Source organism: Oncorhynchus tshawytscha, linkage group LG06, assembly GCF_018296145.1.
Source record: "Oncorhynchus tshawytscha isolate Ot180627B linkage group LG06, Otsh_v2.0, whole genome shotgun sequence".
Lineage (NCBI taxonomy): Eukaryota > Metazoa > Chordata > Actinopteri > Salmoniformes > Salmonidae > Oncorhynchus > Oncorhynchus tshawytscha.
In genome coordinates, this window is record NC_056434.1 from 58,649,295 (window position 1) to 58,661,765 (window position 12,471).

Below are 12,471 nucleotides of genomic sequence, written 5' to 3' on the forward strand. Positions count from 1 at the left end.
TACTGCAACAACGTTTCAATCAATCATAGTGTCCTGGGCCCGTATTCACCAAGAGTCACGCAGTAGTAGTGCTGACAAAGGATCAGTTCAGCCTTTTATGTCGTATTGAATGAGAAGATAAGATGGTATGGGGGCCCACCGAGTACCTAAGTACAATCATCGGATGCATGCGTGTAAATATCTTAGCTACTCACTCGTAGTTATCACTGTGCTTCATCCTCCTGTAGAACTTGGCCAGTTTGATGGAGAAGACTATGCTGGGGACCAGGAAGATCGTACACCAGCCCAGGCTGAACCAGAATGCATTCTGGACAAACAGACACACGTAGGTTAATAAACCATGTTGGATTAGCACAGTGAATCCTTTTCTCTCTCTCTCTGTGTGTGTGTGTAATAGTTTCCTCACCAGAGATTGCACCATGTTTGAGCAGACTATAACCTCAGCTGAGTCCATAGCTTCAGCCACTGGGCCACAGAGACCAACCTGCTGAGTGATCTACAGAACACACACACAGAAGTGTCAATCAATCAAATGTATCAATCAATTGTATTTTATATACCCAGCCTGAAACCCAGGCCTGTTTTAACAGAAGATGATCAACCACACATTCTTACACGTAGGGTTGAGGCTAAACCTAAAATTAAACCAAACACACGGTAGGGTAATGCAGTGATACAGTAATAATAGTACACTAAGTGAACACACCGTGAAATTAGCCCAGTCAGCATACGCCGTGAAGTACCCCATCTGACAGTCTAGGAACCCCCTACTCTCCTGAGAGCGAGAGAGATTGAGAGCGAGAGAGGAGAGTGAGAGCGAGAGAGAGAGAGAGAGATTGAGAGCGAGAGAGGAGAGTGAGAGCGAGAGAGAGAGAGAGCGAGACAGATGTATATTCAATACACTCAGAAGTCATGAGAGTCAGTGGAGCTTTGCAGCAGAGAATCAGGTGGACTTCCCTGTAACTATGTGAAGTGGGCCTTGTGAGCTAAGATGTGAGCAATGGCTGTGGTGCTACAGGCTAAGTCAGACAGAGAGCTGTGCTTGTCACACTCATCGGAACTCATCTCTCCCTCTTCACCATACAGAATGTGGCATTATGACGTCGTTTTCTGGTTGTAAAGTATTCTTTCCGTGACGGGATGCGCTTGCGTGTGGCTACTCACGGCCTTGACAATCTGTGAAGTGTTAGTGTTGAGGAAGTCTTGAGCTGTTCCCACTTCCCTCAACACATCTCTGACTGTGCGCTAAAGGAGAGAGGGAGAGAGAAAGAGAGAGGGATGAGCGAGAAATTGCACAGCTACATTGTGACGTGGTCTAACGAAAGAACACTCGCTGCTCATGCTTTCTGAACATCCTGCAGTATACTCACATCGATATGTGACGCTATGACACCGAGGGCATCTATGGTGGAGTTCAAATGAGTCTGAAACACAAAAGACCGACCGATACTATATCCACGCGTACACACAACGTGACTCTGCTCTGAATAATGACCTCCAAAGAACTGATGAAAACACGTCACAGATAGTTCAGATAGCTGTACATTTAGTACGGCCACATGCATGGGACATTTAGCTGACGTTGTCCAGAGCAGAAGCCAACAGCGCCAGGCTGGTCGGACGTACCAGTTGTGGGATGATGGCAGTGTTAATGTAGAACTGGATCTCTCTCAGGTCTGTAGCCTCCTGTGTCAGCTCTAATTTAACACCAGTCTGGAGGGAGACGGTGGGACATGCTTCACATTACTGTCTTTCTACAAATGCACAGTCCAACACTGAGGAGCACATTATACGATGATGACTGAGTGGGTTTTACTACTCACTTGAGCAGCAGCCAGTTGGTCTAGCCTGTCTGCTGTTTCAATCAGATCAATGCTGGAAATATTGTTGATCTAAAAACAGACGTTGAAACCGTTACGGTGTGTCATATGATCTGATGTATACTCAAATTTGATACAAACTACGAGACCAAAGGTCACACGGATGCGCACACACACACTTTGTACCTGCTGTGTGACAGAGCTGAAGTCGACATCATGGGCCTTGTCAGAGAAGCTGTGTAGCTGATTGCGTATGTCGCGGGTGAGCAGGGTGACAGTCGACAGTTTGATCGCATTCCTGTTAAAGTGCTGCTGAATCTCTTCTGTGTACTGGGAGGGGAGAGGTAAACACATGATTAGAAAGACTAGGGGAAAAATTGTCCAAGGAGAGCAGATGGTTTAATATATGGACTTTACACCAATTTGGAAGTGGAAACATAAGATGATTCATTTGGGAATTAAATCCCCATGTAAAGTGATTCCCAGTGATCATCAATAGACAGTATATGGTGATAGAAAAAGTTCAAACCATATGTGATCGAGTAGAAACCATACGTGACAGAGTAGAAACAGTAGGAACCATTACGTGACATAGTAGAATCAGTAGGAACCCTACGTGACAGAGTAGAAACAGTAGGAACCCTACGTGACAGAGTAGAAACAGTAGGAACCCTACGTGACAGAGTAGAAACAGTAGGAACCCTACGTGACAGAGTAGAAACAGTAGGAACCCTACGTGACAGAGTAGAAACAGTAGGAACCCTACGTGACAGAGTAGAAACAGTAGGAACCCTACGTGACAGAGTAGAAACAGTAGGAACCCGTGACAGAGTGAAACAGTAGGAACCATACGACAGAGTAGAAACAGTAGGAACCCTACGTGACAGAGTAGAAACAGTAGGAACCCTACGTGACAGAGTAGAAACAGTAGGAACCCTGACGTGAAACAGAACCCTACGTGACAGAAAAACAGTAGGAACCCTACGTGACAGAGTAGAAACAGTAGGAACCCTACGTGACAGAGTAGAAACAGTAGGAACCCTACGTGACAGAGTAGAAACAGTAGGAACCCTACGTGACAGAGTAGAAACAGTAGGAACCCCCTACGGTAGAAACAGTACACAGAGTAGAAACAGTAGGAACCCTACGTGACAGAGTAGAAACAGTAGGAACCCTAGTGACAGGAACCCCCTACGTGACAGAGTAGAAACAGTAGGAACCCTACGTGACAGAGTAGAAACAGTAGGAACCCTACGTGACAGAGTAGAAACAGTAGGAACCCTACGTGACAGAGTAGAAACAGTAGGAACCCTACGTGACAGAGTAGAAACAGTAGGAACCCTACGTGACAGAGTAGAAACAGTAGGAACCCTACGTGACAGAGTAGAAACAGTAGGAACCCTACGTGACAGAGTAGAAACAGTAGGAACCCTACGTGACGTGACCCTAGACAGAGTAGAAACAGTAGGAACCAGTAGGAACCCTACGTGACAGAGTAGAAACAGTAGGAACCCTACGTGACAGAGTAGAAACAGTAGGAACCCTACGTGACAGAGTAGAAACAGTAGGAACCCTACGTGACAGTGAAACAGTAGGAACCCTAGTGACAGAGTAGAAACAGTAGGAACCCTACGTGACAGAGTAGAAACAGGAACCCTACCCTACGTGACAGAGTAGAAACAGTAGGAACCCTAGTGACAGAGTAGAAACAGTAGGAACCCTACGTGACAGAGTAGAAACAGTAGGAACCCTACGTGACAGAGTAGAAACAGTAGGAACCCTACGTGACAGAGTAGAAACAGTAGGAACCCTACGTGACAGAGTAGAAACAGTAAACCCTACGTGACAGAGTAGAAACAGTAGGAACCCTGACAGTGAAACAGTAGGAACCCTAGTGACAACAGTAGGAACCCTACGTGACAGAGTAGAAACAGTAGGAACCCTACGTGACAGAGTAGAAACAGTAGGAACCCTACAGTGAAACAGAGGAACCCTAGACAGAGTAGAAACAGTAGGAACCCTAGTGACAGAGTAAAACAGTAGGAACCCTACGTGACAGAGTAGAAACAGTAAACCCTACGTGACAGAGTAGAAACAGTGACAGGAACCCCTACGTGACAGAGTAGAAACAGTAGGAACCCTACGTGACAGAGTAGAAACAGTAGGAACCCTAGTGACAGAGAACCCCTACAGTGACAGTAGAAACAGTAGGAACCCTACGTGACAGAGTAGAAACAGTAGGAACCCTACGTGACAGAGTAGAATCAGTAGGAACCCTACGTGACAGAGTAGAATCAGTAGGAACCCTATGTGACAGAGTAGGAACCATATGTGACGGAGTAGAAACAATAGAAATTGTAGTGTGACAGTCGTACTTTGGACACGTTGAGCAAAGCATTGAGGTCTATGAGATCATACAGATGGAGTGTTGTCCATAGAGGCCTGTTCTTTTCACAATCACTACAAACACACAACAATACATCATTACATAGCACAATAGCAGAACAAAAACAACATTACATTTAGAGTGACTTATAGTAACCAGAAAGCAGATCTTTCATTTGTATAACCCTTTATAATGTTTCTACATACTTGTATACTTCAGTGAGCGTCAGGTAGCTCTTCAGGCTTAGTGTCTTTCCTAAATTGAAGCCTTGTATCAGGCCTGGAGTGTCAGCAAACTGGGGAGGGGGGAGACACACGATCAATCAGTGAGTCAATGAATCCATTGTGTGTGTGTGGATGTATGAGTGTGTGTAGGCGTGTGAGTATGCGTGTGAGTGTGTTTGTGTACCTGTAGTAGCTGTCCACTGCGCCAGGGCTGGCAGATGAGTGTGTAGACATTTCCTCCCAGTATAAACAGTACTAACACCACCAGCATGAAGAGCCAGGAAAACAGGAAACTTAGCCCTGCTCCCCTACACACACAAATACGTTGAGATCACTCTTTCACTAGATTACTTTTGTTAAGGGCACGGGCATCACTTATGCCTATGCTCGCTCACACACACACACACACACACACAGTGACAGTACATACGCCATGAGGAAGGTTCCTCCACAGTCTGCGGTGCTGGATCGTTCTGTTGGCTCGTCCTTTGGGCTTAGTCCAACCGGGCCCAAAAACAGACCCAGGAGGTTACACACTACAACCAGGAGAACTGAACAGCTCAGGATAACACACACACCCCACCTAGAGAGACAAAAACAGAGGATCTTTACCTTATCTGTTCAGTCCTGTCAGGTCAGTGTGTGTGCATGTGGGTGTAAGTGTGTTCATTACCTGATCATCTCTACCCTCTCTGACTGTTGTGAGTACATGCCGATGTATCTCTGAGCCTCTCCCAGTGTGTCTGAGATGTTTCTGAGGGCAGAGACAGGGATGTTTCCCTTCACCTCAGAGATTTGTCTCTTGATGTCTTCAAGCTGCTGCTTCACATCTGAGGGAGAAGGATGAATATACCTCTAGACACTGATCCAAGGTCAGTTTTAAATGTATTTAGGTAAGGTTAAAGCATAAGATGTGGCTATAAGGCTAGTAGACATAGACTCTTGATAGTGTGGGTGTGCATAATAACCTATACAACGTAGAAGTTTAACTGAATCTAATTGATTTATAAAGCTATTTTTACGTCAGCGGATTCCACAAAGTGCTTATACAGAAACCCAGCCTAAAAGCCAGAGCAGCAAGCAATGCAGATTGTGGCGTACAGCAGGTCAGCCACCAGGGGGAGACTCGTCGAGGTCTTGCGACAGACGGAGTACACATCACAAGGCGATGGCTCCCTCTGCTGGACGTGCCAGGTCTCGACGGGTTCTCCGGCCAGGACTAATTGTGGCTGGTGAGTAATCAAGGGCTGATTTCTCACCAGCCGTACGAGTCCCATAGAGCTGCCAGAAGGGCAGCACACAGGAGAGAGACTGGGGGAAGAAAGGACTCCCATATAGTTGGGGACAGTTTGAGACGTAACAGGAGGGAGTTCTGGTTTTTTTTTTATCCCCACGGGACACAGCAAGACCCGGAGCCCAGAAGACGGTATCGCGGAGAGGGTCTCATGGGGGTGACCTGTTCTTTTCTTTTGAACTATTATTTTAATAAACACCTTTGAAACTGAGCTAATCCTACTCTGTCCGTGTCTGTCCTGTGTAAACGTTTTGACCCAACCACCTGGCCTGCCACAAGATGTAGAAGCACGGTGGCTCTGAAAATCTCCCTAGAAAGGCAGGAATCTAGGAAAAAACCTAGAAGAACCAGCCTCTGGGGGGTGGCCAGTTCTCTTCTGTCTGTGCCAGGTGGAGATTAGAAGAGTACATGGCCATTAAGGCCAGATTGTTCTTCAAGATGTTCAAACGTTCATTGATGACCAGCAGGGTCAAATAATAATCAGAGTAGTTGTGGTGTCTTAGTCCTATAACAGTTAGTAGTGACATTGAAGGTAATATACTCACTCTGTACCACGTCCTTGGTGTCGTTGGTCACTTTTTGGGGAATACTGGCAAAGAAGTCTTCTCCCTGACACACACACAGTCAGAACCATCCTCAGTAACACTCCAAGGAGTTTCCCAGCATAAATTATGCATGGAAGTCAATGGAGGACTTGCATGAAAAATGTATCAAGCATGCATCTCAATTTCCCCCTCAGAACAGGACCATGCATACTACTGTATCATGTCGGTAACACTTCACTAATCCATGGCAACTGTGTGTAAACTTCAGTGCATTGTGTATTTCTCCCCCCCCCCGCACAAACACTCAAATTAAGTTGTATTTGTCACATGCACCGAATTTGTCACATGCGCCGAATGTGAAATGTGACCTTACCGTGAAATGCTTACTTTACAAGCCCTTAACCAACAAAGCAGTTAAGAAAATAATGTCAAGAAAATGTTTACTAGATAAACTGCAGTAAAAAAAATACAAAATAATTATATAATAACAATAATGAGGCTATATACAGGTGGTACAGGAACAGAGTCAACGTGCGGGGGTACATGTTAGTCGAGGTAATTTGTACAAGTAAGTAGGGGTAAAGTGACTATGCATAGATAAACAGCGAGTACCAGCAGTGTAAAAGCAAAGGGGGGTCAATTCAAATAGTCCGGGTGTCCATTTTATTAATTGTTCAGTAGTCATATGGCTTGGGGGTAGAAGCTGTTAAGGAGCCTTTTGGACTTAGACTTGGCGCTCCGGTAAAGCTTGCCGCGCGGAAGTAGAAAGAACAGTCTATGACTTGGGTGACTGGAATCTTTGAAAAAGGTCCTGGATGGCAATAAGCTTGGCCCTGTGATGTACTGGGCCGTACGCCACTGTAGCGCCTTATGGTCAGATGCTGAGCAGATGCCATACCAGGCGGTGATGTAACCAGTCAGGATGCTCTCGATGGTGCAGCTGTATAACTTTTTGAGGATCTGGGGACCCAGGCCAAATATTGGACTGTTAGTTGATCCATCGGCCAGTTTCTTGGACCACTATACCCATTTTGCCAATTGGACTTGGACCCCTCTGCTACTTGGAACCCTAGTAATCCACGACAGGTCTATCCACGTCACCGCACGTGGAGGAAAAACAGACTCTCCCCCATCGTGACGTCCCTCTAAGGCCCTTCTGCTAGCCCCGGTCTGCTAACTGCTAGCTTGCTAGCCCCAGCCTGCTAACTCCTAGCTTGCTATCCCCGACCTGCTAACTGTCTGAATCGCCGTGTCCCCAGCCAGCCCAACCACTTACTGGACCCATACGATCACTTGGCTACGCATGCCTCTCCCTAATATCAATATGCCTTGTCCATTGCTGTCGTGGTTAGTGATTACTGTCTTATTTCACAGTAGAGCCTCTAGCCCTGCTCAATATTGCCTTAACCAACCATGTTGTTCCACCTCCCACATATGCGATGACATCACCTGGTTTAAACGTCTCTAGAGACTATATCTCTCTCATCAGTACTCAATGCCTAGGTTTAACTCCAATGTACTCTCTTCCTACCATACCTTTGTCTGTACGTTATGCCTTGAATCTATGCTATCGTGCCCAGAAACCTGCTCCTTTTACTCTCTGTTCCGAACGTTCTAGACGGCTAGTTCTTATAGCCTTTAGCCATACCCTTATCCTACTTCTCTGTTCCTCTGGTGATGTAGAGGTTCATCCAGGACCTGCAGTGCACAACATGCCTACCACTTTGAAGATGCAAAATTGTTTTTATTGTGAAACAAACAAGAAATAAGACAACAAAAAAAACTGAAAACTTGAGCGTGCATAACGATTCACCCCCCCCAAAAGTCGATACTTTGTAGAGCCACCTTTTGCAGCAATCACAGCTGCATGTCTCTTGGGGTATGTCTCTATAAGCTTGGCACATCCATCCACTGGGAGTTTTGCCAATTCTTCAAGGCAAAACTGCTCCAGCTCCTTCAAGTTGGATGGGTTCCGCTGGTATACAGCAATCTTTAAGTCATACCACAGACTCTCAACTGGATTGAGGTCTGGGCTTTGACTAGGCCATTCCAAGACATTTAAATGTTTCCTCTTAAACCACTCGAGCATTGCTTTAGCAGTGTGCTTAGGGTCATTGTCCTGCTGGATGGTGAACCTCCGTCCCAGTCTCAAATCTCTGGAAGACTGAAACAGGTTTCTCGCAAGAATTTCCCTGTATTTAGCGCCATCCATCATTCCTTCAATTCTGACTAGTTTGCCAAGTCCCTGCCGATGAAAAACATACCCACAGCATGATGCTGCCACCACCATGCTTCACTGTGGGGGTGGAGTTCTCGGGGTGATGAGAGGTGTTGAGTTTGCACTGGACACAGTGTTTTCCTTGATGGCCAAAAAGCTCAATTTTAGTCTCATCAAACCAGAGTACCTTCTTCCATATGTTTGGGGAGTCATGCCTTTTGGCTAACACCAAATGTGTTTGCTTATTTATTTCTATAAGCAATGGATTTTTCTGGCCACAATTCCATAAATCCCAGCTCTGTGGAGTGTACTGCTTAAAGTGGTCCTATGGACAGATACTCCAATCTCTGCTGTGAAGCTTTGCAGCTCCTTCAGGGTTATCTTTGGTCTCTTTGTTGCCTCTCTGATGAATGATTTCCTTGCCTGGTCCATGAGTTTTGGTGGGTGGCCCTCTCTTGACAGGTTTGTTGTGGTGCCATATTCTTTCCATTTTTTAATAATGGATTTAATGGTGCTCCGTGGGATGTACAAAGGTTCAGATATTTTTTTATAACCCAAACCTGATCTGTACTTCTCCACAACTTTCTCCCTGACCTGTTTGGAGAGCTCCTTGGTCTTCATGGTGCCGCTTGCTTGGTGGTGCCCCTTGCTTAGTGGTGTTGCAGACTCTGGGGCCTTTCAGAACAGGTGTATATATATTGAGATCATGTGACAGATCATGTGACACTTAGATTGCACACAGGTGGATTTTATTTAACCAATTATGTGACTTCAGAAGGTAATTGGTTGCACCAGATCTTATTTAGGGGCTTCATAGCAAAGGGGTTGAATACATATGCACGCACTACTTTTCTGTTATTATATATATATATATATTTTTTTTTTTAAACAAGTTATTTTTTCATTTCACTTCACCAATTTGGACTATTTTGTGTATGTCCATTACATGAAATCCAAATAAAAATCTACAGGTTGTAATGTAACAAAATAGGAAAAACGCTATGGGGGATGAATACTTTTGCAAGGCACAGTAAGTGTTCCTTTTGTCCAGGTGGGAAAAGGCAGTGTGGAGTGCAATAGAGATTGCGTCATCCGTGGATCTGTTGGAGAGGTATGCAAATTGGAGTGGGTCTAGGTTTTCTGGGACGATGGTGTTGATGTGAGCCATGACCAGCCTTTCAAATCACTTCATGGCTACCGATATGAGTGCTAAGGGGCGGTAGTCACTTAGACAGGTTACCTTTGCTTTTGTAGGCACAGAGACTATGGTGGTCTGCTTGAAACATGTAGGTATTACAGACTCGGTCAGGGAGAGTTTGAAAAGGTCAGTGAGCCGGCCGCGACCAGGAGGTCCATAGGGAGGGTTTGGCCGGTAGGGATATCCTTGTCTCATCACGCACTAGCGACTCCTGTGGCGGGCCGGGCGCAGTGCACGCTAACCAGGTCGCCAGGTGCACGGTGTTTCCTCCGACACATTGGTGCGGCTGGCTTCCGGGTTGGACGTGCGCTGTGTTAAGAAGCAGTGCGGCTTGGTTGGGTTGTGTATCGGAGGACGCATAGCTTTCAACCTTCGTCTCTCCCGAGCCCGTACGGGAGTTGTAGTGATGAGACAAGACAGTAACTACTAACAATTGAATACCACAAAATTGGGGAGAAAAAGGGGGTGGGGATAAAAATAAAACAATGTCAGTGAAAACACTTGACAGTTGGTCCGCGCATGCTCTGAGTACATGTCCTGGTAATCCGTCTGGCCCCGCAGCCTTGTGAATGTTAACCTGTTTAAATGTCTTACTCACATTGGCTATGTGATCAGCCAGTCATCTGGAACAGGTGGTGCTCTCATGCATGCTTCAGTATTGCTTGCCTTGAAGTGAGCATAAAAGGCATTTAGTCCGTCTGGTAGGCTCACAGCACTGGGCAGCTCAAGGCTGAGTTTCCCTTTGTAGTCTGTAATAGTTTGCAAGCCCTGCCACATCCGACAAGAGTCAGAGCTGGTGTAGTAGGATTCAATCTTAGTCTTGTATTGACACTTAGCCTGTTTGATGGTTTGTCTGAGGGCATAGCGGGATTTTTTTAGTGTCCCACTCCTTGAAAGCGGCAGCTCTAGCCTTTAGCTAGGTGCGAATGTTGCCTATAATCCATGGCTTCTGGTTGGTATATGTACATACGGTCACTGTGGGGATGACGTCGTCGATGCGCTTATTGATGATGCTGATGACTGAGGTGGTAAACTCCTCAATGCCATTGGTTGAATCCCAGAACATATTCCAGTCTGTGCTAGCAAAACAGTCCTGTCTGACCCCTTCCGTATTGAGCGAGTCACTGGTACTTCCTGCTTTAGTATTTGTATGTAATCAGGAATCAGTAGGACATAATTATGGTTAGATTTGCCAAATGGAGGGTGAGGGAGGGCTTTGTACGCATCTCTGTGTGTAGAGTAAACATGGTTGCACATGTGACATACTGGTAGAAAGGAGGTAAAACTGATTTAAGTTTGCCTGCATTAAAGTCCCCGGCAACTAGGCGCCCCGCTTCTGGATGAGCATTTTCTTGTTTGCTTATGGTCTTATACAACTCGTTGAGTGCGGTCTTCATGCCAGCCTCGGTTTGTGGTTGGTAAATAGACGTAAATGAAAAATATAGATGAAAACTCTCTTCGTAGATAGTGTGGTCTACATCTTATCATGAGGTACTCTACCTCAGGCGAGCAATACCTCGAGACTACCTTAATTTTAGACATTGCGCACCAGCTGTTACTGACAAATAGACACACACCACCACCCCTCGTCTTACCGGACGTAGCTGTTCTGTCCTGCCGATGCACGGAAAACCCAGCCAACTGTATATTATCCGTGTTGTCGTTCAGCCACGACTCGGTGAAACCTAAGTTATTACCCTTTTTAATGTCCCGTTGGTAGGATAGTCTTAAACCGAGCTCAACCAGTTTATTCTCCAGTGATTGCATGTTGGCCAATAGAATGGATGGTAGAGGTGGGTTACTCACTCGCCGACAAACTCTCACAAGGCACCCTGATCTGCGCCCCCTGTATTTCCTTATTTTCTTCATGCGAATGATGGGGATTTGGGCCTTTATATCCTTCGTGTCAAACTCATTAAACAAAAAATCTTTATCCAGTTCGAGGTGAGTAATCACTGTTTTGATATCCAGAAGCTATTTTCTGTCATAAGAGATGGTAGCATCAACATTATGTACAAAATAAGTAACAAACAATGCGGGGAAAAAACACACAAGATAGCCCAATTGGGTAGGAGCCCTTAAAACATCAGCCATCCCCAGCGACATTCTTCTAAAAAGCACACACACACACTAACTCACTGTCTTCCATGCAGAGGTTACCTTAACCTGTACTTACAAAATAGGGATTCCCTTTGATTATAAATGAGTTACATTATCTGTGGTCACTGACCTGACCTATTTCTACTCATGTTTTCCACAATGGCATACAGTACGCAGTACTGACACAGCAAGAAAGGTGCCGTTGTGTATGATTACTTTGCCTGGCATGACACAAAACACCTCATTTGGATATTGAACATTTGTTGCATATAAAATCAACTAGTTAATTGATAGTCTTCGCTTCCATAGCCCATATGGAACGATCCTAATACATAGTCTTGAAAAATGTGTCTATTTAGTCCAGACAGACTCACCTCTTTTACTTTAGAGTTTAGATCAGCCTCGGTGACGTTATTAACGGCCGACTGCAGCTCACTCAGACTGGGGACCTGTGGAACACACACACACGCACACACTTTAGATTGCAAACTGCTCATAATCTTCAAGGACTTCTTTGCAGTAAATGTCATTTATGCTTTGGCAGAAGGGGGCAGCAAAGCCAGAACTGTCAACTATGCTGACATTGCCTGCCTTATTTTTGATTTTACTTTTATTTATATGGGTTTTTCTCATTGAGAAATTGAACCAGGTCTTTCTTTTCCAAGAGAGACCTGGCCAATAGCAGC

At 45.4% G+C, this 12,471-nt stretch overlaps 1 protein-coding gene across 6 annotated transcripts in view; it reads right to left on the minus strand.

Moving 5' to 3' along the window:
* Positions 1-12,471, minus strand: part of LOC112252765 (prominin-1-A) — a 38,541-nt gene that overhangs the window by 1,055 nt on the left and 25,015 nt on the right. For all 6 annotated transcript variants that reach the window (XM_042323448.1, XM_042323449.1, XM_024424316.2 and 3 more), the window contains 15 exons: positions 12,160-12,234; positions 6,270-6,333; positions 5,104-5,260; positions 4,861-5,013; positions 4,615-4,738; positions 4,413-4,501; positions 4,196-4,280; positions 2,007-2,150; positions 1,824-1,892; positions 1,627-1,713; positions 1,371-1,424; positions 1,165-1,245; positions 707-775; positions 407-496; positions 195-307 (listed from right to left, as the gene is read on the minus strand). In XM_042323448.1, coding sequence (XP_042179382.1) covers positions 195-307; positions 407-496; positions 707-775; positions 1,165-1,245; positions 1,371-1,424; positions 1,627-1,713; positions 1,824-1,892; positions 2,007-2,150; positions 4,196-4,280; positions 4,413-4,501; positions 4,615-4,738; positions 4,861-5,013; positions 5,104-5,260; positions 6,270-6,333; positions 12,160-12,234 — 1,454 coding nt within the window. The remainder of the gene's footprint in view (positions 1-194; positions 308-406; positions 497-706; positions 776-1,164; positions 1,246-1,370; positions 1,425-1,626; positions 1,714-1,823; positions 1,893-2,006; positions 2,151-4,195; positions 4,281-4,412; positions 4,502-4,614; positions 4,739-4,860; positions 5,014-5,103; positions 5,261-6,269; positions 6,334-12,159; positions 12,235-12,471) is intronic.